Source organism: Oculina patagonica, chromosome 3 (assembly GCF_052425735.1).
Source record: "Oculina patagonica isolate OP01 chromosome 3, crgOcupat, whole genome shotgun sequence".
NCBI classification, from domain to species: Eukaryota; Metazoa; Cnidaria; class Anthozoa; order Scleractinia; family Oculinidae; genus Oculina; species Oculina patagonica.
Genome location: NC_135760.1, coordinates 1013650 through 1040468, shown reverse-complemented (window position 1 = coordinate 1040468; position 26819 = coordinate 1013650). Strand labels below are relative to the sequence as shown.

Sequence of the window (26819 nt, the reverse complement as noted above, 5' to 3'; positions counted from 1 at the left end):
AAAGGTTAGTTTCTAACCAATGTTACTGTAATTAATAAAAGGCAAATTGTAAGCTGCTTTGATCACAAAATTGGCACGATTTAATTCGTACAACTCTAATAAGATGTCTTTTCTCACGACTTTTCACAATGGAAGGCAACATATTTTGTAACTTTACTAGACAACTAGGAAACTTCCACAACTTCGGCAAGAATAAAATGTCTTGAAATAATGTATCTAGATTGCCTCTTGTTTAAATGTGGCTTAAAGTTGTCTGCACTGACTGTACAATCTGTAATGTAAATTTTGTGCAGTAAGACCAAAAACTTAATATCACTTAAAACACGCAGTGCAAGCTTAAGGAAGTACAAGTTTCCAGGAAGTAAAGTTGATATAGCATCTTGATTTACTCTTGTTAAATTTAAATGGGGCTGAAAGTTGTTTGCACTTTCTGTACAATTTGTGATGCAAGTAAGTCCAATAAGTCCAACATCTTGATACAGTACATGTGGAGTCTAGGAAGTAGAGTTGATACAGTGGTTTGCCAGTAATGAATTTGAATTGAGAGTCTTTCAGTAGCAAATCCAGAGATGTTTTACACAGTTTATTTTTTTAACTTAGGTGTTATTGCTACATGGTTTTCGCTGTGTTTTTTTTTTAAATATATCTGCCATTCATAGTGAGGATTGGGCTTTCTATATATTGCATAGAGGCAGAATAGAGGCCAATAACCAGTTCCAGTCAAAGCAGTTCCAATGCAATAGCCACATTCACACATTCATGCTGCTTCTTGACAAAGTGCAGATTAAACATATTGAAGCAATTAGGACAAAACACAGCTGTCAGTGGATTCTTTGAAAACTGTATTTTGGATGTTTTCTGTTGTTTTTTAATTCTGTTCTGTAAACATAATAAAAGAAAGAATCAATTGTTAAAATTGATTGCAACATTGCAACAATTTATTGCAACATAAGTAGTTACTTAAAATTTTCTTTTTTCTGAAACACATCTTTCTACATGTACACTATGCTTCTTAAATCATCTACTAGTTATTATGGTCTACAAAAATGTATATACTGTTTTTTGGTTGCTATTACAGTGCGAATACTCGAACCGGGACAGTTGGAACAAAGTTAACCAATCACAACGCTAATTGAGAACAAAGAATGGCGACCTTTTTTAGAAATGGACCAATAACGTCCAAGTCCGCAAACAATAGATTTGCAACAAAATTTAAACAGTCAACAACGTTTGAAACAGTTGCGGACCTCTCAGGAAACTTGCCTTGTATTTGATTGGATAGTTTCGATCCTAAATTTTCACTGACTGCACCGAATTTTTAGTAGCGCTCGTAAAACCGTAATCAAAAGTTGGCTTTCACAGGCTGAAAAATTCTTCAAAAGAAATTTTCTGATAAAATTGTATTGCTCTTCGTTGGTGATAGCACAGTAAAGAATAACGAAGGACGCTTTTATTCACGACAAGCGCGAAGACGCGAAACGGGATGGAATTGTTTCAAAGGACGTCTCAAGTGCCTATTCCGTCGTATGCAAATAGAAACGTTCTAGATTTCATGTTTGAAAAGTCAGTTGTTTTCACTCTTCTAAGTTACATACTCGTGTTTGTTGTGATTATTTTTGGTTTCTGACGAAAGACAACTGACCTTGAATATTCAATTTTATTAATGGCAATTTTGCTTTCGCCGCTTGAAATGAATTTTCTCCCATAAAAGTTTCAGTGACTTTAGCCTGTGGTAATTTTATAAAACCACAGAAAGATTGAAGACTCAATGACGAAACGGAACAAACTCCTCTTTCACGAAAACCGTGAGTTTACAAAGTTGTAACAGTAGATAACCGACAGAAAATGAGTCCGTGAGCAAACAAGCGAAAACAACATTCGACCTGATGTTTACATTTCACGTGGCCTCAAATCGTGTCAAAAATGTAAAGTGGTAACTTGTGGACAGTTATACGGCATTGACCGACGATATAAGTATTCTGTTTTCGTGAATTTCAAAGTCATACGAAGGTGTAAAAGCAATTTGTTAACATTGGCGAGGAACTGACTCGCATCGATTTCAAGGCAACAGACAGAGCAAAGCTACTGAAAAGCTAGAGCGAAATGAAAATAATTACGGCGTGAATTTGATTTCACAGTCTTCATTTTATTCCCGGAGTGAAAATTTTCAAACAAGAGCGAACACAGTGTGGAATATTCAATTCATAACTCCTGGCCGTGAAGAGAAAATTCACGGTTCGTAGTTTGATTTGTAAACTTTTCGCGAAGATGATATTGTAACATACATCTTGTATAACTTGTCTAACTTTATCTATCTACGATCTCTATCTACGACCTCTTGAAAATTAAGGATCGAAACTAACCAATCAAAAACAAGGCGAGTTTCCTGAGAGGTCCGCAACTATTTGCAACGTTGTTGAGTTTTCAAATTTTTCTGTAAATCTATTGTTTGCGTTCTTGAACGTCATTGGTCTGTTAACGAAAAAGGTCGACATCCTTTGTTCTCAATTAACGTTGTCATTGGTTAGCTTTGTTCCAACTGTCCCGGTTCGAGTATTCGCACTGTAAACCACCCAGCTTTAAGGTCACTTTAGTGTGTCTTGAGAACACCAGTTTGGACTCTTGATTTATCAGTATTTATTTAGATTTGTATAAATGTGATCAATTGTAGTTCTTTTGTCAGTGGTAAAGCCTGAAATAAGTTTGTTTCTATCCATATTTTACAATCACTTGTTTATAATTATTTACTGCTGCTTTGCACACCATTATTAAGATCAATGTTGAAATCTGACCTAGTAGTATACGAAAACGTTCTGTTGACAGAAGGGATCGCGAATGAAGCTCTCTCAATGCTTAGTAATCTATAAATTCCAGCAAATTAAATATAACAACATCTAGCAGATATTTAGCCTTTTAAAATCGTTATTTCGATTCCATAAATACTTTGTCCATTATGTTATTCAATAAAGTACATGTACAAGCAAACTGATATAAATTTTTGATCGCTCACCTCAGCAGTTGTGGCAATATATTCTTCTGCACTTCTCCTCTTCAGTTAAAGCTCAGGTTACAATGTCGCCAGTAGTTCAGATCACAAATATATCAATCCTGATGTTTAATTAGCCGTGTTTATATTGCTTTCAATGCTTTATATCCAGTTCAACTTCAGCCTTGAAAGGCAAAGGTCTGCCGAAACAGCACTCGCCAGCTGACTACAAGCTCGTAAACCACAATTTAGTTCGGTGTGTCGATAAGGTTTTTGTGTACTATGATATCTCAATATGTTTGTAAGTGAGCGCAATTTAAGCTACTAATCTTACTTCGAGTCAAGGCTTCTGGCTGCGAAAAAGTCTTGAATAACCAAGATGGCGGAGGAAAACAATCTCAAGCCATATTCTTAGTTACCAATCCCCCTCGGTTCGAATCATCACATCGCCCGTTGTAAACCCAACCAATTTATCGCTTCATAACATAAGGCTCGAGACTAACGTCCTCGCCTAAAAATTAATTATCATAATGATTTTGGTTTGTGTAAATGTAGTAATGCTTGTTAGCTTTTTGGATTGCATGCTTATTGTACTGAATGCCAGGGTTGGACTTATTGGCAGTGCTTATACAGTTAGGTACACTGTATGTAGTATGTACATTAACTGCAATGGAGTACATAATCAGTACCTACAGCTTTGGAAGGTGGCCGAAGTCAGGGGTCGGGGGGAGGGGGGACTCATGTAAGGTAGAACATTTGAATAACCCATAAAGGATACTATATTTTTACTCCTGATTGGATGGGACCACCAGCACAGGAAACTAGGTCCTAGTTGTTCAACAGGTGGATAACGTTATTCTCCGGATAAATCGCCACCCAGTGGATAAGTGTTAAAAAACATACCGCACTATCCACTGAATATTGATTTATCCGGTGGATAGCATTATCCATCTTAGTTTTGAAAAACTGGGGTCTGATGGCTAAATAATGTTGGTATTCTGTTCTTTTTAGGTGAACAATCTAAGTGAGACTAAATTCTGTAACTTATACTCTGAATCAGGAGTCCCCTCCCCTGTATGCCGGATTACTTAGAATGAAATTATTATAATGTCTTGCCATACACTTGTATTTTACAGATGGTGTCCTTCAAGATCCTCATTTGGAGGGAATTCCTTTCTTAATTCTTGTGAACAAACAAGATTTAGAGGTTGGTATTATTTGCAGCTTAGCAGCACCACAAAATTATGTACATGTAACCATTCATAAGTTTAGTCTGTGTTGCAATTAAGTGTTAGAATGATAAAAAAAAAAAACAATTATACTTTCTTTTCTCAGCTTTCTCTCCCAAGTGCACCCTTAAGAGCCACAGCAGAGTGGGCCATAATTTATTTGCTACAAAAATTATAGAGAAACAAACGTTTTGGAAATGCAAAATTGCTTCAAATTTCCAGAATTTTCTAATAAGGCACCTGCCTTGCATGAGAAAAGCTGTTTAATTGTCAGCTGTGTGGCTACTAAGAACTATAGGTATTTGTGAACAACAGCTTCCACTTACATGTATGTACGTTTGTTCACTTGGTTGATTGTTGGTTGACTGTCAGCTAATTGCAACAGTTTACAGGCAACCAACAATTTGGTGTACCGGTAGCTGCCATTTTGGTAATAAATTGTAAAAATTGTTTGTTATAATATATAAGCTTTAAGCCCATGTTTAAAATTAAGATACACAACATTGTCCAGGACAAAAGCTGGACAGATGATGTACTGTATTATGTATTAGCATCTTAATTTATCATTAATACATTTTTTAGGGTTCTCTTGGGGTGGAAGCTATTAAAAGTATCTTTAATGACAACTCTCCAGGCTTTGGATACCTGGATTATTTTATTCAACCAACATCTGCTCTTAATGGGTAAGTTAAGAAAAAACAGATTACCTATTGTCTGTGACAATTTATTTAATATATGTAAATAAACAGTTATAGTGGTTTATTTCCTTGTGGCCATTTGGTGTGATTTTTCCATGTTAGCAAGTCTTTATTCAAGTTCTGGGAAATGGTGTTTCCCCCGCAATGTTGTTTCTGAACTCAGTACTGGGTGTTTTGTGATGTCACAAACTATATTCATGTTACAACATTCTAAAATTGGTTAATACTTCAGAGTGTTAATGTATAGTTATTTTGAAATGGTTGAATCAGCAAGTTGTAACTAACACATACAATAAAGAAATAAATGTTTATCATTATTCTATACTCATGTACATGACCTTGTACATGTACATACACGCTATTCCAAAATGGAAGGCAGCAGGGAAATAAACAAAAACAAAACAAGAACAAAAACAAAAAACAAGAGGGAGAAAAATTGGTCCCATGGCTTTTAAATATTTAGCACCTATTCCTAACTGCTTTGACTGATCTACATGTAGTTTTAAGGCGTTCCTCTTATTTTCTTAATGAAAGTAACTTTTCATAAGTGGCAGTTCCTGCTGTGCAACGATAACATTAGCAGCAAAACTTGGGATGGAATGGAGATGAGGGCAGTGTCCTACACAGTTAGACAAAAAAAAAAAAAAAAAAAAAAGGGTTTTTTTCTTGGCGAGAAAAGGGAAAATTTAAAATATAAGAGGAACGAAAACAAAAAAAAATACTTCAACTCAAGTGAAAACCGCTCTATCTGATTTAATTGCATAACTACATTTATTTATTTTGTATCTTTTGACAAACTGAAGACGTAACATAAAAACCCAGAACTAAGCCTAGGGATTATAAATTGCTCAACATCTTTTTCAGGGGGGAGGCGTATAACGATGGGAGGGGAAGGGGCTTATTTTTGGATGGAAATCTGTGTTTATATTTGAAGGGGGTACTGCTTTTGAGCATTTTTAAGCACATGCATTGTATGCACTTAAAAATGTTCATAAGCAGTACCCTCAATAAGCAATGATATTATATACAATTTTAAACAAGCCATGCAGTTGTTAAATGAACACTACTGGTCTCTAAAACAAAACAAACTCTACAACATGCCGTTTAAATCAAAAAATTAATGTTAATAGATATTTCTAAAAGAGCTATTACTAAAATTAATATAACCCTTTGGGCTTATAATTATTTAAGAGAGCTTATTGTTGGATAGCCTCACACGCAGTCGTTCTTAGGGGCGATCGTCATGATCGCCCCTAAGAACGACTGTGTGGGAGGCTAATTGTTGGAAGGATGTTTGCACCTGACACTCTGGGACTTTTTGGAAAATGTTGTAATTATTCCCTGTCTCTCTTATGCAGACATGTATTACACAAAGTAGATTGGTACAGTAATAACACACTTCATATTTTTAACCATTTGTCTGTCTGAAGTAAACTATGACTCCTGTTGCTCTGTCGCATGATGTTCCTGCTTAAAGAATTGTTTCAGGGAGTGGTTAAGGAATGTACAGTAGATGTACCTACATGTATAGACAAGACTGTTCCTTTGTGTAGTTTGAATAAAAATATTAAGCCAGTATTTAATAATTTAAGGCTTATATATCGACTACTGTACATTGTACAATATGGTTACTGATTCATCCAGAGCCAATGTTAATGATTCCACTACAACCCTACCAGCCCACCTATCACCACAAACCCGAAAGGACATCTTTTGTAATGCAATGCCCTCTTTTAGACAAACAAGGGTTCTTACCGGGTTCTCGTATTTTTAAAAAAAGAAAACATAATAAGAATACAGTATACTAAATATATAATACAAAAGGCCAATAAGTAAAAGAATAACAAAAAGTAACAATAGCAATAACACAAACAGTATAGAATGAAATTGCTTTTAAAATAAAAGGACTATAAAACACTCCCTATCTTTAAAAGATCCTGCGTTTGTCATGACAGTTCTTAATTTTACTTTTGCTTGAAAATTTTCTTTCCTTTACTTTAATAACTGTAACATACTAGTAAGCAAATAATCTATAATTACATGTTTAACTTGCATTGTGAATTGCATTTCATTTACCTGTTTTTCCGTGCATGAATAAACCAGGAAGTGGATAATCTTTTGTTAAAAATTTCTCTTTTCTTTTGTTTCCTAGAGACGGGATAAGTACTGGGATTGAATGGCTTGTACAATCAGTTAAAAACAATCTGGAACGACCACCGCGACAAAAAGACATAACATAACATAACAAAACATTAAAGCATTAGGTAGCATTAAAACACTGTTTATATGTAAAAAGTTCCCCATAGTTTGCTAACAAAGAAAGCCCATATAGTACCAAGAGATTGTATTTTGTGTACATAACATCATAGAGCCCTGTACAGTGGTTATTTTACGATTATAAAAATATATAAATACAATTGGGTAATTCAATGAAAGCTGCGTAATACAGACGGTTTTTATGTTCAGACCGCCGTGAAATGGTGTTCATGAAAACAAATTTGTTAGCCTGTTAGAAGTCTGACAGGCTACTGAAAAAATAAACTCATAAACACTATTAAACTCTTATGAAACCTTCCACTGGAAACCTATGATAATGAAGGCAATTGTAGTCCATATCAAATCTCAAACAGATAATGGGAGAATTAAGTATTAATAATTATTATCGAAACAACAGAAAACAAGTTTAAACCACTTTGTACGAGAATGCTGTTGCTGCACAATGCCCCAAATTGCTCTTTGTATGTTATGTTGCTTTTTATTATTAGCTAAGGTGTCCAAATACACTACCCCCTCACGTTTACAGTGTAGCCCTCCTGGTTTGTAGCTTTTTAAATTTTGGTTTTCATCAATTTAACTTTTAATGAAATCTTCATGTTTGCCATAACTACGTATACTAAACGAAGGCACTTTTATGACCTTACTGTATTTTCTGAGAAAATGCATCCCTGTTATTTTAGGGAATATGCTCCTAAGTTCATGAAAACTTACTATTTAAGATGGCTTATGATTATTATAATCTGCATTCGACATGTTTACCTAGACGTGGGAAGTCTAGGGACTGCGATCTTTCTCGATGCGTTTTGTTTTCTGTTTGGATAACAGCTTGTTCTCGTTTGCTTATTTTTGTATGGACTCAAAATACATATAGAGTAATAAGAGCACATTTATACGAGTAGATCAGTAACAAATTCTACCTTCGGTTGAACAAGCTCTTTTTGAGTCAAAGGGAAATTTAAAGTAAGGGTACTTCAATAGGAGCTTTTAAAAAGTTGAACTGAATTAATTTTGGATTAATTAACTGAACAGCTTAAAGTGGGGAGGGGATTCTTAATGTACAGTTGTATAGGACAATATATGTATCTAACGAAACACTGACAAAGACTTTTCGCAACCATATACCTAGTTAACAAGGAACGATTTATCATAAATGTAGCTTTGTTTTTCGAAGTTTTCCAATACTGATGGTGTATATGACAATAAAGGTTGGGAATTGTTTAAAAACATTATTGTTGTGAGGAGAGGCCTCCTAGACAAGATTTTTCCGATTCATGCCCCCTCTGAACGGCGTTGCTTAAAATTCCTCTTTGGGTGTTGAAGATGTCATCTTTAGTTGTTATTTTTTTCTTTTCAGTTATGTACTTGACACACTAAACTCGCCAAAACTAATGCACCCCACACGAAGTCGACCTTTTTATTTACTCGAAGATAAGCTTAAGTATATTATACAGTATATCGAATGGACATATTCATTGGCTTGTGTATGACCTCAGAAAATAAATATCTGTTATGTTAAGGAATAAAATTCTAAGTTCATAAAAAATTGATTTTTAAGATACTCATAATCTAATCTAATTGTGTTTATCTTGACCGAGGACGTGGGAATTCTAAGGATTGTAAAATAATCTGTATGCAAGTCATTGTGTATGTTTTGATAATAATTTGGGGTTAGGAACGAAATGCAAACAAGTTCGTTATTTATTCTTGTTTGTTTGTTTTTGTAAAGGGTTAAAACACCTTGAGAGTAAGAGCAGCTAGTTGCATATGAAGGGGTCATTAACTAAAATATTAAAATAAATATCTTGGCTTTATTAGGGAACTTTCAAGTCAATAAACCAGTTAGTAAGCAACTTTTTATAGGACCGCAGTCTGGTTAGAATGTACGTTTTCTCCCCGAAGAACGCACTCGGCTTTACGATTTTTTTTTTTTTTTGCTCGCTCTGTTCTCCGCTTTTTATTTTGGCCTTTTACCCTATAAAGGAACTTAAAGCACAAAACAATTCAATGTATAATTATTCAATTAAACAGCTTTTTAAAACGTATAGTTTAGCTGAAGAGGTTATCCGTGAATAACAATGAACAAATTCTTGTGCAACTGATGTAGTGGAACAGGTTTACGTGCCACTGAAATAGAAGGAGTATCGACGGCGGCAGTGGCAAAGAAAGGGGGTCACCGCGCTGGTGGTGGAGGACATGCTCGCCCGCGAGGGACCTGTATCCAAAGGATCGCTACGCATCAGAGCGTCACAGACGACTACTTCTTGTCGGAAAGAGGAAGAATGATTGGCGCACGAACGGCACTACCTACGGTTCGGCAAAAAAACGTGAATCTTATCGCGAAAAAGACACGTATGAAAAACATAAATGGGGTCACCGTGCTCGGAAGAACATTATCCGCGGGAATCTCGGGTCGGTCCCCCTAAACGCGAAACACGAGGGAGCAAAATACCGTGGAATCACCTTAACAAAAACAATGAGAGAAACCTTAAATTTAACACTGGGGGTTAAAAGAAACTGTTACTTGACAGGGACTCATTCAGAAAGCAACTTGTAAACACAGATTGAACATTTTTTTTAAAATCCTGATTACCAGTAAAACAACCTTAAGGTATCTCGTAACAGTTTTGTTGAAACGTTGGGGATCATACCTAACTTATTCAACTGGCTTTAGTAGACTTTCCTAAGTCGGATCGATGTAAAATTCACACCAGTTACTTGTTTTGGATAAAAGTTTTCCAAGATCTACGTATATACTTGTCATTGAAATCAATGTGGCCATGACATTCAACCTTAAAACAACCCTCAAAATTAACTAAAACAGAAATATAGCGCGATCCAGAGTTTTACTAGAGGAATATTTTAAAACATTTTAAACTATGGAATCTGGCAAAAACAGAATAGACAAACATAAGAATATTTTTGTTTGATTTGGGAAAAAATCGAACGATAGTCAAAAGCTGCTTTGGTAAAATTACTATCTAAGGGTATATCAAATGAATATATGAAATTCATATATTTGTACTGCGGAATACATTTTAAGCAAATAAAAGATATCACAAGTGACCAGCTCCCAGCTGGCTTGATAGCTCAGTTGGTTAGAGCTCTGCACTGGTATGAGGCCATGGGTTGGTCGATTCCCGTTCAAGCCTGAATTTTTTTCAGGTTTGCTTTTCTCAACTGCTGAAGTTGAGTACATCACTGCGATGATCTTTCATTTGCCTAAAGGTATATCGTAGTTGTCATTGTACCTTCTGATTGTCTACCCTGGCGCCACAAGACCTTCACTTCAAACTAGAAAGCAAAGACAGTTTCCGCGCACAGTCGATATAACTGCTTCCTTTTGGTCAATAATTGCCGCCTAAAATATTGATGGCACACTTATACTCCTGGATGAAGAAAGATCCTAAGACACCCAAGAAGGTACTGAACACGAAGACCAGGCTTGAACCCGAACCTGTTTTGATCCAAAAATATATTTATATCTAACTACCGTGATTTAACAGTTTTATATTGTCTTAAAAGTTATTTTAAGCGCGTCTTACGTGTATAGAAGACGTGATGTCTTCTTCTAGTTCTTATTCTTCTCTAGATTCTTTGTGTTAACAGAAAAAGGAAAAAATACTGAAACTCAACTTATACTCGGTTTGTGTCTAAATTTAGAAGCCTATGGGGCCATCTTTATGAAACAAATATCAAAACAAAATATCCACCGTTAACTGAGAATCCCAACAGATAGTTCTAACGCTGACCAGTTGGCTGTTTATCAACTGTGAAACTGTGAACGAGTTGAACTCATGCAGGACCACCCAGAACATAAATCCAGTTAGTGACGGGAAGAGCGATCATTTGAACCTCCAGATTACAAGCCCAGTGTCCTAACCACTACGCCATACCGTCTCCTATATAACAACTATAAATCTAATTCTCTAAAGTGGCGTCTGTAGCTAAGATTTAGAAAACTTGCAGTTGAACCAGGTTCACTTATTCACTGTGTTTTGCCCTTATTTTATGAATCACCCTTTCACCACAGTCACTCATAATAAGTGAAATGATTCGAGATGAATCCATTTGGATTGACTTCAATAACCTGGCAAGCGAGATTTAATTTCTCTCTGCCGTCAGCGATGAATGATTTGCTTAGTCTGTCGAGGGAATTAAAAGCTTTAAGATGGGTGCAAATTTCTAGTTCGGGTCGAGACACGTTCACAGAAAAATGACATGTATTTGTAGTAGAATATGCCGTTTTGAACACAAATGTTCTGTTTGGCCTCATCTGTTAGACAGGAAACAGATACTCTTCCACTTATATTTTACAGAAGTCGTTTTCAGTGTTTTAACAGAGGCTTCAAAGGGGAAGCAATTCCCGGAGCAATTATATTATATTGGATTAACTCTTAACTATTGCACCAAGGGACTGTCTATAACTTTTGCACGCACACACATATTGCCAAATTGGCTTTTTCTCAAAGTGTCCCTATTAAGTATTTAGTAATTTAAATGGGTGATAAGTATGGTAGAACTGTAGCCGCCTTTCAGGCTTGAAGGGGCGGGGCGATGCCATCTTGACTTATCGTGTGTAAAAAAATTATTGTATTGCAGTACAGTAGCTTTATGATATATAATTATCTTGGTAAGAATTATTTATCAAGTAATGATGCAGTTCTTTTTAATTATATACTAATGGTCTGGCTTTAAGAGGGTTAAGGGTTGATTTTTTAAAGAACTTTTTGTCGTGCAAGTCTGCAATATTTAGATAGCCCTAAAATCGCAAATCCGCGCCTGGCTATAATCCGATTGCGAAGTTACCACCATTACTCATCACTTTGAGTAACCTGGGTTTTACTAATCCTACCTCGTGCACGCGAGACAACTTCTGGTTCGAAAGGTGTCACGAGAATCATGAGAGTTTTAGGCCGGAAAATTAGAATTGTGTAACATCCAGAAGTAGCTAACATTTGACATACTAAAAATTTCAAAATGTGCTGTCTTTCTTCTAAGCCGAGAAACCGTTATCGGTCGGGGTAACAATCGTTTATCAAGTTATGAAGTATTTCTTTAAATTAAACTGTAATGGACGGCTTACAATGGGTTTTGAAGTTGAGAAAGATTTTCTTCGTGCAAGTCTGCAATATTTAGATAGTCCTAAAATCTAAGAACCGCGCCTGGCTATAATCCGATTGCGAAGTTACCACCATTTCTCATCACGTTGAGTAACCTGGGCTTTACTAATTCCTACCTCGTGCACGCGAGAAAACTTCTGGTTCGAAAGGTGTCACGAGAATCATGAGAGTTTTAAGCCGGAAAATTTGAATTGTGTAACATCCAGAAGTAGCTAACATTTGACATACTTTTCAAAATGTGCTGTCTTTCTTCTAAGAAACCGTTATCGGTCGGGGTAAGAATCGTTTATCAAGTTATGAAGTATTTCTTTAAATTAAACTGTAATGGACGGCTTACAATGGGTTTTGAAGTTGAGAAAGATTTTCATCGTGCAAGTCTGCAATATTTAGATAGCCCTTAAATCTAAGAACCGCGCCTGGCTATAATCCGATTGCGAAGTTACCACCATTTCTCATCACGTTGAGTAACCTGGGCTTTACTAATCCTACCTCGTGCACGCGAGAAAACCTCTGGTTCAAAAGGTGTCACGAGAATCATGAGAGTCTTAAGCCGGAAAATTTGAATTGTGTAACATTTAGAAGTAGCTTACTTTTGACATACTAATAAAAGTTTGCTCAGAACGATGTCTTTCTACAAAGAAATCAACAGCTTCGGAATGTTCAAGTCTTTTGTCCTGCTTTAGTCTATCGGATAAAATTATTCGACATGGAACCTCACGCAAGGTCATACTCTTCTATGCGTGCCTGAAAACGTTGTCGCGATTTTGCCGAATAGGTCTTTTGCACTTACTCTTGTGTGGCATTCATTTGGCTGAACGCCACATTTTTATGTATTTCTTTTAAAACATAGAATCATTTTATTAATATCATTCTGAGAAAAATACCCTGAGAACTTTTTTTCCTTGGTTTTGTAGACCAAGTATAGAGTATTTCTCGATTTGGAGTCGGAAATTGTTGTAGAAACATTCCTGAAAATTGCGCCAACTTAAAACAGCTGTGAAAATCAAACACGCCTTCGGCTCGCGTTTCACATTTCTGGCAAGCCCAGACTTTACTGTTTCTCGGCAACTCCATAGAAACACATAAAAATGTTTTCTATTTGTTGAATGAGTCCTTCTTCTTTCAAGAAAACATGAACCAGTGTTTAGCGCTACAGATGGCTAATTTCCGGCGAAAGCGTTTAATTTGTCTTTGATGAGGAACAAATCTTCCGGCCACTGTCCACACATAACCAACTTGTCTCTTTTCTCGTCTCGAACCTCCATCAACGTATATTTTACGGAAATTGCCTTTAACTTATCCAATTGCGGTTACAATGAAGATGGACGGCTTTCTGATGTTTCAGGAAATGTTTCTAGCATGTTTTAAGCACTGTTATCATGACTAATGGCCTTGTGCTGCAGAGATACTAGTTAAGAAGAGGTTTCCACCAAGCCATTTATTCATTCAAAATTCTTTTAGAAAGGAAAAAAGAAGTTATTACTCCAGGGTTATTTTACAATTTATCACTGTTTCAGGAGCCGTGCTTATCGATATACAGAATAAAACGAAGGATTCTACCCTATCCCCAGTTCAAGTCACTGCGGAGCTTCATGAGAAACATGTGCATGCATAGCTTGCGAGTCAATCTAGACGCGTTTCTTTTTTTATACCCAGCTAAAGGCTTCGATCTTTTCAGTCTGAAAATTTCCGTCTGTAGAACATCTACTTACTATGAAAGTACTTACTTTGCGCATTTCCTTTTCCTCCTTTTTGGCAGGAAAAGAAAGAGGGAAAGCAGAACTTCAAAAGATCAGAAGCAAAGCAGGACTTTACTGGCTTCTCTTAATTGTCCACATCCGATACAATTTCTCACTTTGGCTACACTATATTATGACGGAAAGGTGCCGGGAATGGTACCATTCATCTCTTAAGGGTCTTGAATAACTGTTCACAATGATCAAGTTGGGACTTTCTTGTCGTAGGAATTTCGGTTCATATTCAAAACAGCGATAGGTGTCGAAGTCGTCAGATGTGACATTTTACCATCCCACACGAACGCCCCTTTTATTAATCGGCATTTTATGAAAAGTGGCTGTGTATTTTCCATGTATTGGATTTCAAGACTTTCAGACAATCCGGCGCATTATTAACTGTTGATAGTTCTAGTACTGATGTCAGGATACCCGAAAAAAAAAGAAATTAGTTCAAGATGTGAAAAACCACGAGACATGCTGACACATTCCTGAAACGAAATTGTTTGCGGCCAGCTCGAAAAAGATGATAATGAAATTGTTCAAAACGAATGAAGCTGTGTTCTCAATGCTTTTGTTTTTCAATATCACACAGAATCTATAAAAGTAACAACTGAAAAAGTTAAAAATCTAAAGATACGTCAAAAAGCTGTAGCTAAAATAAATAAAAAAAAATAAAAAGTCAAACATTTTTTGTACATTGAAACAGATAGGTTTTAGCAATGACTTACACTATACAGGGAGTCACTGAGTCCCCGTCCTTTATCTTATCTGGAAGTTTGTTGCCACAAAATAAGTCCTGTCTCCGAAAGTGACTGTGGTAGATCTCAGGATTGAGAGAAGACGCTTCGTCGGAGATCTCAACGTACGGTTTGGATGGTGAAAATCGAGTAACTGAGATATATACTGGCGCTAGTCCGTTTAGTGTTTAATAGGTGACCTTATGCAAGCAATAGATCGGATGCAATCAAAATGGTTTTGGTTTGAAGAGCTTCTATATCGTTTTCAAGCTAAAGTGTACAATCTATTAGAAAGAGGGATATACCTAAATAAAATTCATAGGTGAGCAGTGTCTAAAAAAAGACTTAAGATCCACGGCCAACCGGACACGGAAGCCCAAGGGATCAGAGCATTGATCCCGAGAGAACAGTTAGGGACATCCCTCAAATATTACCAGAGCACGAGTAGCGTTTGAGTTGGCATCTGTCTTATCCTTCTCGGTACCAAAACTGAAACATTACCTTTCCATGCAATTGATTGCTTTCCATATCTTTCACCTGCACTGTTCTGTGACATTTAATTTAAACTCATCTTGAATCACAGTTCACGGTTTGATACTGGGACATAATGCACAGCTGATGCAGCTTTTATCTTTAACTCTAAAGAACACATAATAGGTGTTTGAATTACTTTAACAATAAAATCGAAAACTTGTTACCCATGTTTCTGGGGAGTTAAACAGAATAACTTTCTTGCACAAACCGTATATGCAGAGCTTTTCTCGGCCTAAACCAGTCGTACTGTACCCAAGCTGAGCGGAACCCAGCATGACGCATGTGCGATGAAAACGTCTTTTATTTCAAAGAGCACATTAGCTCAGTTTGTAGTCAGTGGGCTCGTCAGTGTTTCCACTACATTTCTCGTTGGGTTTACTACAAGCACAGGAAACGTATTGAATTAGACATTGATATTGTAAAGAGAAATATTTTGAAGAAATAATCGATACTACAAAGTAAGACTTCTAAGGGCCTTTTAGCCCACGTGTCAACATACACTAGATTTTCAGTACTGTTCTCTATACACCTTAGAATTCGTTCAAAGTTCCAGAAGAGGCTCCTTGAAATTTCGACTGATAGTGACTCTTAGATTGTCTGACTTCGCATTGATTTGATGGCAATGAGATCCTAGTTCCTATTAGATTGATGCCAAGGAGCTCAAGAAGTCTCAGTAGGGACATCCACGAATAAGCAGTGATAAAAAGAAAAGCCTTTACAGAGATGTGAAAATGTGACTTCTCTTTCTTAAACAAAAGAAGTGGGGTGAAATTGAGGGCGGACTCCCTAGCGACTCTCCGCTAATTCCCGTTTATTGGTTTGCAAACAAACATACGTACGTGCAAAAAAAATCGAGCTCAGTCTGTAAGAACAACAATTTCTGTAGTCTAAATAGGCTCAAATAGTGCTGGGCAAAACGGTGCATTTAGCGCACGTTCCTCCAGATGATTAAGAGTAATAAGCTTTTCATTTTAGTGCATAGGAAAAGCTTGTTACCTTTAAACAGTATAACGGCGGCTTAAGGGGAATTATTAGAATAATTGTTTAATTGCCAGCTCGGAAGTTCAGTAGAGATAGTTAGGGCGGGAGTTGTTCCTCTACCTAGCGGGCAAGATCTGTTTATATCAAGTGGTCTTACGTTTCGATTAAGTGGATTTCAATCATTCCGTGGTAACGGAATTCTACTTAGTATTACTGGAAATTGTCCCATAACAGCAGGATAACTTTCTGTACAAGGTTACGAAAATAAAGGTCAGAAAGCACATCGTGCAATAATGCACACAGGAGAAACGGTGAATTCCAAAGTAATCCCCACAGTGGAGAATTCGATTTTTTTTCTCTTTCAATATAACAGCTACGTCAACCAAGTGATAAAATAAAAGTGCAAGTCCTTCTCATCTTACTAAGTTTTTTTGGCCAAAGGACTTTAATTTGGAACTGTAGAGCTTGCATGCTGTCTTAAGTTATTCATTGTATCTAGATCTATAGTAAGTGTTTCTTTATTAACACCACATAACCGTCCCTCAATGAAAATCGCAGTCGAAAAAACGGGCTCGACGCTAGATTGTTCAAAATTGCTTAATATGCGGTATACGTTACCTGTCCGACCATTGCAGATCTGTACACTCCGTCCGTGGTTCACAGAGAAACTCGGTGTCTCGGGAGCACAGTGATTGTAATTTTGATGGTTTATCAAGACATGAGACGAAGTCGGTGACATTTTATTCCATTGCTCTGCCTCATTATCTCGTGATGTTTTTGTTGACCTACTTCATTATAGTCCGCAGAGCTTGAAGAATACGAAACACTGAAAAAATGAAACTGTCCGAAAGATAATTAAAAAAAACTCTCGTCAAAATCGAGTCCCAGATTTAAAAGCCGAACTCAAACAAACGCTGGGTTTCAACTTGCATCCCGCTATTTTGATTCAAAGAATCAGGAGAATTAACAATGGTTTTGCTGAGTTCCAACCTTTAAGTATGAATTCTCCTTGCTGTTTGCCAATGTTTATTTTATTGTCACTGGTAAGAATTTCATGGTACATCGACACAATATAATTTTGATGATGATTTTTCCTTGTTCAGCTGTCTGTGTGATGATGAAAAGATCTGAGGCAGTACATAAAAATCCCTGTTGTAATTTCAAAAGCAAGGAATAAAATAATTCCTCAAAAGGACCGAAATGAAACTATCAAGGGAGGAAATTTCACCTTAAAAAGTTTAGTGTTTTGGTGTTAAAAAACAAAAGCTAAACCAATCATCGCAACATTATATTGAACGTAGTGTAGGAGTTTGGCAACCACTTTAACTTAAGATACAACATGTTGAAAGGTTATGTTTTCTCCGACAGTGAAACAAAACCTCAAAGAGTTCACGAAATGAGAAGAATGTAAAATCGAGCCAAACTTTTAAACTGTGACGAGAGAGAGCGACATCGCCAGCTTCTTATATAGCTGATGACTCATCTACCCACAAAACAGTTACTTTTGTTACCCAACAAAAGCAATTTGTTTCCACAATAAATTAAAAGACTAATTAATTCCCGATTACATTCCGCCGAAGTTTATTTTTTGCGTGTTTCGGGAAGGGAGTGAACAGTTTTCATGCTTGATCCTCAAGTGGTACAAGATTCGCTGACCACAAAACATGAGCTATAAATTCCAGAACTGCATGTTTTGCAACGAGAACGGAGTGCTTTGAAAAAACAAATCATGTTCTGTCAGTCATCCAACACAAACTATGATGAATAACATATCGTTGTAGGAGATCGATTAATGCTTTTTTTATTTCTACTAGGTCACTTTGTCTTAAATGTCGCCGAGAACCAGCGCATGTTATAAAGTGGTGATAAATTTGCTTGATCTTGTAACCTTTTGTTAAGTGGTACAAGGTTCGCTAACCACAGAATGTGATAATTTCACTGGACTAGATCCAAAAGCAATTTTGTACGTGTCTTTGTCAAATGTAAAAGGCCCAAGTACGTGAGTTTTATAAACAAACTTTGACAACTGACCTTTGCGTGGTTAATTAAAATATGATCAAAATTGCGGTGTTTAGCTATAGAACAACGAGACTTGTTCCGGGAAAGTTTTGAATTTTTTTTCCTCTCTGGCTTCCTTGTAACCGTGTTTTATGACTTAACTGTACTTTATACTTTTGATTTGTAAGCTTGACAGCTTTAGAACTTCACAATCAAATGACATGGACTTCAAACATGTTAATTAAAAAAGGCTTATAAATTCCATCAGGGATTTTGTGCTAAAAGAAAAATAAACAACTTCGTTAGATACGCCCACGTACGAACACGACTTTGAAGAAGTGTTTTCCGTTGCTGACAAAAAATGCTAGAATAATGAGGTTTTGTGAGTGTTGGGTTTTTACAAGGACAGACCCGAAGAAAATCTTTATAATGTGTTAATAAGGGGACTACGTTCTCGGTAGTCCCTTAAAAATCCATATCGCAACTTCAAACCAAAAAGCAATTTAATCATACCCAATTTAAGACTTAGATAGTAAAATCGACAGTAGAACCCTGTTTTCTCGAATTCGAACCCTTGATTTCTCTAGCCCCCTGATTACTCGTTTTGATAAGTCATTTCCCTTCCCTAAGTCGAACACTGCACTGTCACCTCCGATTTCTCAATATCTTCGATTTCTCGAAACAATTTTCGTTTACATAGGATCGAGGTTTGATAAATCCCCTGTATGGCCCATTTTTTGACTTAAGCAACTCAGAAAGCATGCCTACCTTTAGGCTGTGAGTTCCCCAACACCCTTCCCCTCCCAGGAGTGCAGTGCACGGAAGTTATTGACACTCAGATCCTTTAGATAAATTTTCTAGAACGTTAATGCAATGGTCGACCATATTACGTTGCGCAGGCTGCACTCCAGACAATGTGTTTTGCGTTTTCGGTTGTTTTTCTCGGAAAAGATAGATCCCAACCTCAAATATTTCATTTCAATCAATCTAATTAACTGTCCAACCGGAAACTTTTAGTGTACAAAAGTACAAATAAACACCATTGTTTTGAACAATGAAGCTATTGTTGAGAGACAATGAAGTACTTTAATGATTCGCATGTAACTTCTGCCAAGACCTTCACCTTGGTTACATATTGCAGAACATCAGTGAACGCGGCCAAGTTCACCCGTGTTTAATTACACACAAAAAATTACTCGGGCTTCTTATTTTATCAAAATAAACAGATATAAGCTATCTTTACATGTTTTATCAGCACTCCTTTATTGGCAAACCCCGATAACAGCAGGAAAATTGTGTTCCAATACTGGACATATGACAAATTGCAAGGCAAATTATTAGCTGCGTCAATGAATTTCAAAGCTGTTGACTTATGCAAAGAGCAGGCAACTCTTTAAAGTTTAAAACAGCTACCCAGAAACTAAATGGGGCTCAGACGAGAGGTAGAAATTTAGCATAAGTCATAAAACACATTTTAGGGAACTGAACGCAAAAGGGATCTCAATTTATAACCCGATGAACGCAGATTACAAACAAGGAAGATTGACAATATTCTTTGTTCTGTCAGGAGTTCTGTGTATTTTTTTGTTTTGTTCTGCCAACATGATGTGCAAAGTTACCTTTAAAACGCAAACAAAACCCTCAATTTTAATTTGCTTATGTAAAAAACTTCAAAAAGATAATTATAAACCAAAAAGCCGAACAAGGATGATTAACACGGCGGAAGATAAGATGGACTGACGAACAACGAACTGACTAGAAAAACTTTGGCAAACGTTTGCCGTTGCAAATTGGATCCGTGTCAGTAAACTTCGAATAAATGGAGAAAGCAGATAAACCACTCGAAACCACCGTGGGCACAGTGGAAACCATTAACCCGATAAAAGCGTACTACACATCGATTACTTGAAATATATTTATAAAGTTTGGCAAGATTCTAAAAGGACATCTTGGCATAGGTGAAGCAACAAAACGATACTGCAAAAAAATAACTCTGTAAATTTTAGCCGCATACAGTCGGCCTTGTCATTCACCGAAAATAAAAGACTGAAACTTCCATAAAACTAGAGTACAGATATGGGGTTCGCTGAGAGGAAAGAAGGCGTCTTTCTCGTACTTTTTCTTTAAAAGCGGCGACGCTACTTGAACTTCGCCAGACAGTGTACATTTACGAACTCAATTCATGATTAGAACCATGGGCACTAATAACTGAGGAGGCCGTTCTCTTCACGATGATACGAGGTCCGTTTGCAATGTGAAACAGTCGCTCGGTTAGTTTGAATGTTTTTATATAATTGTTTACAATCTATTTGCACTTTCTTTTCAAAGCATTTGTTGAGATGAGGCGTTGTAAACGCTTGTTATTTTATTAACTTTGTAGCAAACCGCTCTTTAGGTCGATACGGTCGGTATGTAAAGTGGTACTCTTATAACTGGTTCTAGTTTATTTGATGATTGAGTCTCAGAATTTTAACCTTGATCATTAGCGAACAAACAGGAAATAACAAATTTAGGGCTTTGAAATAAGTGAGTGAACCTTGGTCTCATTTTGTAATGAAAGATTACTCTCATAAACATGTGCCTTACTTTGTACTAATTACGTGAAAGCTTTCCAGTTCAAGTTGTTTTTAAGTCATCACACAAATCGGGAAACAGATGAGAGAAGGGAAGAGATTTATTGGATCTTAACGATTAAGGATGATAAGACGTTTTAAACAGATTAATATCTTGCTGTATTTAGTGTTTTTCCTCTTAATAGGACGCAAACAACATGCATGCATGGAAAACAATTCTTTTGGATGGAAAGAAATTTCTTGTATTTTAGTTGACAAAATATGTAACTGTTCAAAAAGAAGTTCGTTCAAAATACAAAAATATCTTGTAATTCCGGCTAAACTTAAATGAATATAATTATGATAGGTTTATTTAGGCTCTAACCGTTTTTATTAATTGGTTGTTTTTCCGACTGTATAATTCATCTAAAATCTATGCATTCTGAGAGACTGACTAACCATTATATACTACACGTTTATGCCAAAGCTTAAAATCATGTTTAATCAAACGTTCGATTTCAAGAATTTCTTCCTTTTTACATCGAAACATAGCATCACATACCCGTTAAACTAAATAAAAGTTTGTAAGAGCCACATGCTGAGAAAACTAAAAAGAAATAAGCGATCTCCATTTAACCTTCAATGGGTGAAGGTTAGGGTACAGTCAGGCAAAGGGAAGCTCATATAATTTAATCTTTTTAACTAGAGAAGGCTTTGTGGTTGACACAGCAAAGTTTACATGTTAAGTTGTTGTAGACGTGCCTACTCATGTCAGCCTTCATGCAGATCAGTAACTTACGAAAATAAGTTGCTACCTCGCTTGCGTTCGTTCTAAAATATAGGTACACACTTGAACACGAAAGAAAAAAAAACATATTGAAATAGTCCCAAACCTAGCAACAAAGGTCCCTTGTAAGATATCGTATGTTTGTACATTCCTTTAGAAGTTTCAATTTTTTCCATAACGGACTGGCGAGTTTACGAAACTTTGGCCAAAGTATTTGTGCGTTGTAAGAGGGAATACGCCAGCTTATATCCGTCTACACTCTGCAATTACTGAACTGTTCAGATAAAAAAAAGCGTCATTACAAATGAACAAAATCGATACAAAAAATAACAGCGCTGGAATTTAGTTCATTGTGTCTGTCGAAAAAATGTTTACATGACAAATATAGATTTAAAAATATCTGCAAGATCATCATACTTAAATAATTACTCTATAAGAATGTACCCCGTCTGCATGTTTCAAGCGAAGGGTGTTGTTTGTTTCGCTCGTAGATAAGAGTATTATCGAAAGTGAGAGCCAAATATTAAGTATAGGGAAGTGCGTATGAAGTAAGCAGTAAATGAACAAAACCCGCAAGCAATCATTGCATTACTTAATGACTTGAAATGAAGCAGATCAGATCGCGCAGGTCAAGCAAATAAAACCGATGATGGCGAACAGATTCAGAGCAACGAAATGCTCTTAATTTTATAACCAGACTAATTACTTAATGACCTGAAAAAATAACATTTTTAAGTCTATGTGACGCATCTCTGGTATAAAGAATATAGTGACGTTGTGTGCACAAGTTCAGTGAAAGAAAATCACTTAGCAATATAACGCCTCCGGCTAAAGCATTTTATATAAAAAATACACGAGCGCTTTCCATGGGGGATTGTCAGGTCATTGTGTAACTTTTTTGCGAGTTATGCGGTATGTGTGGCGTCCTGTGGAAACCCAAACTTATGAATTTGGAACCCAAAAATTTGTAAATCGTTTATATTTTCATGTTATTTTGTTCTGGAAAACCTTTTTTAAGATGATCTAATAAAGTAGCGTTTCAGTTCTATTGTAATTTCACAGCTGCGCTGCATTACAAGACATTTATCAGTAAAATCATTTGCAACGAAGGAATGTGCACTTTGGCGCGCCTTTTAGTGTGTGTGTGTGTGTGTGTGCGTGCGCAGCTGTCGTTCCTCTTTCTTTATACAAGTCCATTAAGTGATTTTCTCGCTTAGCAATGTGGCACACTCCGGTTGCTAGTATACTGATGTGTTGGACTATTTAACACAACGCATTCGTGTCAGTTCAAGAGCTGAAGGAAGGTCATCAAGGGACTTAACTACGCCTGCATGATTTTTACAACAGTTTGAGCTACACTGTAAAAGATCTTTTAATGCGAATCGTCTGGATTAACTCGTCCCGTGATAGCACTGTGACCGGACTCACTGATGTACTTCAAAATTCTTGAAAATAAATGCCATAATTTATCGTTATTAATAGTTCTTTGGAGTAACAGGGGGTCAAAGATAGCTTCACGTCCCTGCACAGTGTATATTTAAGTGTATATCAGGTTCAAGCAATTCTCCTTTTTTTAGCATCATGAAAGTCGACCTTGTACTAGCTTCCAGCAAGGCAAGACCTACCTAGATTCTATTGTTATACGCCCTGGGATTTACCTTTCATGATGTTTCTGTCAACTCTATAACAAACACTTTGAAATTCGACTTTTTTTAAGGGAAAACCACAAACCACAAGGCTGCTAAAAGGGTCAACACTTCAACGGGAAAATATATCTTCAGGAAATCCGGAATTTCTCGCCTTGGTGTCTGTGCAAACTTCCTGGAGGAACTAACTCTGAAAACTGTCTCTTGCGATTAAGTCTATATTGTTGCAAGCTAAGCACTTCTTTTTATTTTGATTTAATTATTTGGGATCCTTGGCTAAAAAAGGCCCATACATACTACGTGCTTGCAGTCATGTGCGCTATTTTTTTTTTCTACTGATCATTATCGTCAAAAGGGAACAGGGTCCTGGCGTGTCATTCAATTTATTTTTTTAAGTACATAGTCTTCAACCGTGTTTGAAACGCTTGCTTTGGTGAGAAAAGCTGGTAGATTTATGACATATTGTCCTACACAGTTGTGCAAAACTTGCAGTATATTTTGAACAGTTAAATTGACATAACTCCAACTCTGTATCAGTCGAGCAGTTTCTGTCAGAACAGCGACCTTATATTTCTCCGATTAAGAAGCACGTCTCAATAAAAGGCGTCAAACAGAAATACGGAAATATATTTTAACCTTTTAGGTCAGCGTCACAAATTAATTCTTATTCCTTTTTACATTTTTTTTTTTTTTTTTTTTACATTTTCCTTGGTGGAATTTATGGGACTTTTTTGGACTCTATCGGGTCATCGATCATTCTTACTCCATTGCGCAATCTTTTTTTTTTTTTCAAGGAAAGTTAGTGTTGTGTTGCTGTATTAAAGGATAGATAGAGTCAGTGTTTCCTTATAAAGAAGATTATCTTAGTCCCTCTTGGCCCTAAATCGTTACTTTTTTAAATTAGTTTTTCATAAGCTTTTGTCAATTTTGTTTGACGTAAAATCGTATACTATGAGCGATTTGGCGAGATTTCCTTTATAAGGTACTGCAAAGTAAGGGCTTAAAGAAGAATTTTAGTCTTATAAAAGCGTAAGTCTTCCTGCAGATGCTTTGAAATACTCAAAATCTGTTGGCAACGGTGGATGTTTTGGTTTGGCAGAGGTTACTGGCTCCCGCCATGCTGTCTCGCTGTGACCTTGACAAAGAACGTCATCTGAAATCAGAGTGGAATTTGAGCAAGGCATATGATGTCAATGTACTTTTGTCAGGAAGTTCTCCCTTTTAATTCCACTCTTTAGTAGTTTTAATAGAAATCTTAGCTCTTAAAAAACCACTGACGAGACACTGATATAAAAATTATTTCACCAGCAAATCTACTAAGCTTACATAATAAGCAACCAGGTTATAAACTTAAATCGGCTTTGCAGCTTTTTTTTTGAAAACGTTCAGCTGGAATTTAATTTTGACGCACCGTTACGTGCATTGAATGTTTTGCAAGTAAAATATGCGCATTCCATGTAAGCTATGGTTGACATTTTTCTCCGTGCAGGTTTAAATCACCTATTTTATCGCTGAAAACTTTAACCTAAATCATTCTGGAGCGTCTAACTATTTTGCAGTATAAAGGGCATTGTTTAAAAAAGAGCTGAAATTTTTTAATGCACTCAAAAAATGATACAGAATACGTTTATCTTCTTGCCTTGAGCCGTAACTGTCCACGAAATATAAATTCTTTGAACTGCCTGTATTTTCTTCAATTTCTGGACTGTATAGTTTTCAACTTACAGTCGAACCTCGGTATTTCGAACCGTCAAGTGAAACCAAAAATAGTCCGAAATAGCGGGAGTTCGAAATAGCCAATAGTAAATGACTGAAGTGCAAATTCAAGGGAAATGGGTTTTAGTTCGAAATAAGGGGAATTCGAAATAACCGAGTTCAAATTAGCTGAGTCTAACTGTAGATTGTTAAAAGCATTTTTTAGTCGATACAAGCACAAGAAAATCTCCCCACAAAAAATGCTAAAAGCCTTAGACGACAAGGAAAGCTTGTACTTGAAAGAAATGCGTTATAATGAGTACCCCACCGTGTGGGAAAAAAGCTCAAAACGTGTTCCCACATATCTCACACAGATCAGATGATTTACTTAATTATGGCTTGATAAGACTGATCTTGTAACTTGCCAATACAAATTTTCGACACCTGCTGTATAGCTTAAATTCGGAATAATTTGGTTCCTAATTCTTGGCTATTAACAACGGATTCTCCGCGACAAGAAAACAGATTGAAATTTCACATTAGCACTAGCCAATTCTCGCCTGGTTTTGCGATTTCAAAATCCGATGCCGGTCGCGTGTTGCCCTTGTCGCAAGCCACACTTCAAGCGAACAAGCTGAAACTAAACTCTTGTTTCCAAAGTAAACTGTTCGCCCATTAACCGTAAATAATCGATACAATTTTCTTGATTGTTGCCATGAGTGCTACACAGCCCCCTTAACATTTTTCCTGTTTAAAAATTTAAGGTCAGTAACAGAAAAACAAATTAAACGATTTGCAACTGACAAGCACAACCGGTCATATTGTCCATATTTTTATTCGATTCCCGGGCTGCAAAAAATGTGTTTTCTATTAATTTTTGCGTTCCGGATGATTTTAGGAAATTTCCTATCCCATTCCACATCCTTATCAAGGTTTAAGATTGTGATCGTGTAAAAGATAAACGCGTGCGCGCTCAAAATAGCGACAATGAAAATAACTGTGAGCAAACCAGCAAAATTCTGTTCTTCAAACGTAACTGGTAGAATTTTTAACTCTTACAAATCCCACCAGTTTTTACAATGTTATTTGTTATAATTCAGGTTCGGGAGGCTCTAAGAAGGACGTTTTAAACTTAGAACGAAATATTTTATGACTGTGTTTAATTTTTGTGTAAAGAATTTCACTCGAAGCACACTTAGCAAACAGTCGTTTATCCGTTTTATCGCGGGATTTCGACTGTCAACTTCTCGTCAAGCCCATAAACCAATTTCAACTGAGTCAATGTCGATTTATATAACTTCTAACATGCAAGCTGTTGCAGCCCAATTTACAACCGCATCGATCGCTTAAAATGAAGGGCTTGTTGTGAAACTTCAGCAAAAAAGATAACAGAAGGGTCTTCAGGGTCTATATTTAGCAACAGATAGTTTTCTCAGATAACATTACACAGATAAAACTTTGCTTTTGATCTATTTAATTTTATAAGCGTGGCCAAAATCTAGATCTTGCCAATCGCCCACTTTCCGAAGAGAACTACGCGTGGGCAATCTTATTTTGAATGCATTTTCATACGAAGACAGTCGATTTTGCCAGATGTATGTCAATATTTGAAGAAAGCGAAGGAAGTCGGATACATAACACTAGGCGTGCTAATGAATAATTAGCGCAAATCACAGTTCTTTTGTTCAGAGTGATGTTCGAACAAGCCTAGTTTCCGGTGTGGAAAGAGATTAGCACTAGGAGTCAAGGGTGCCATAAAATGTCTGAAGACAACTTTTCGCCGAGAAAACCTTTTCCGGACATAAAGACCTATCTTCGAGAAGAAAGGCCCTTTCATGGACTT

General features: G+C 36.5%; 1 protein-coding gene across 3 annotated transcripts in view; it reads left to right on the top strand.

Annotated features, from left to right (window-relative positions):
- The window catches only part of LOC144646037 (ADP-ribosylation factor-related protein 1-like), a 41509-nt gene that overhangs the window by 7674 nt on the left and 7016 nt on the right, over positions 1–26819 (top strand). For 2 of the 3 annotated variants that reach the window (XM_078505560.1, XM_078505559.1), the window contains 3 exons: positions 4123–4193; positions 4798–4898; positions 7066–8733. In XM_078505560.1, the coding sequence (XP_078361686.1) occupies positions 4123–4193; positions 4798–4898; positions 7066–7153 (260 nt within the window). In that variant the 3' untranslated portion in view covers positions 7154–8733. Of the gene's footprint in view, positions 1–4122; positions 4194–4797; positions 4899–7065; positions 8734–26819 lie in introns of those variants that run through there. The other variant, XM_078505561.1, reaches the window with a different exon arrangement.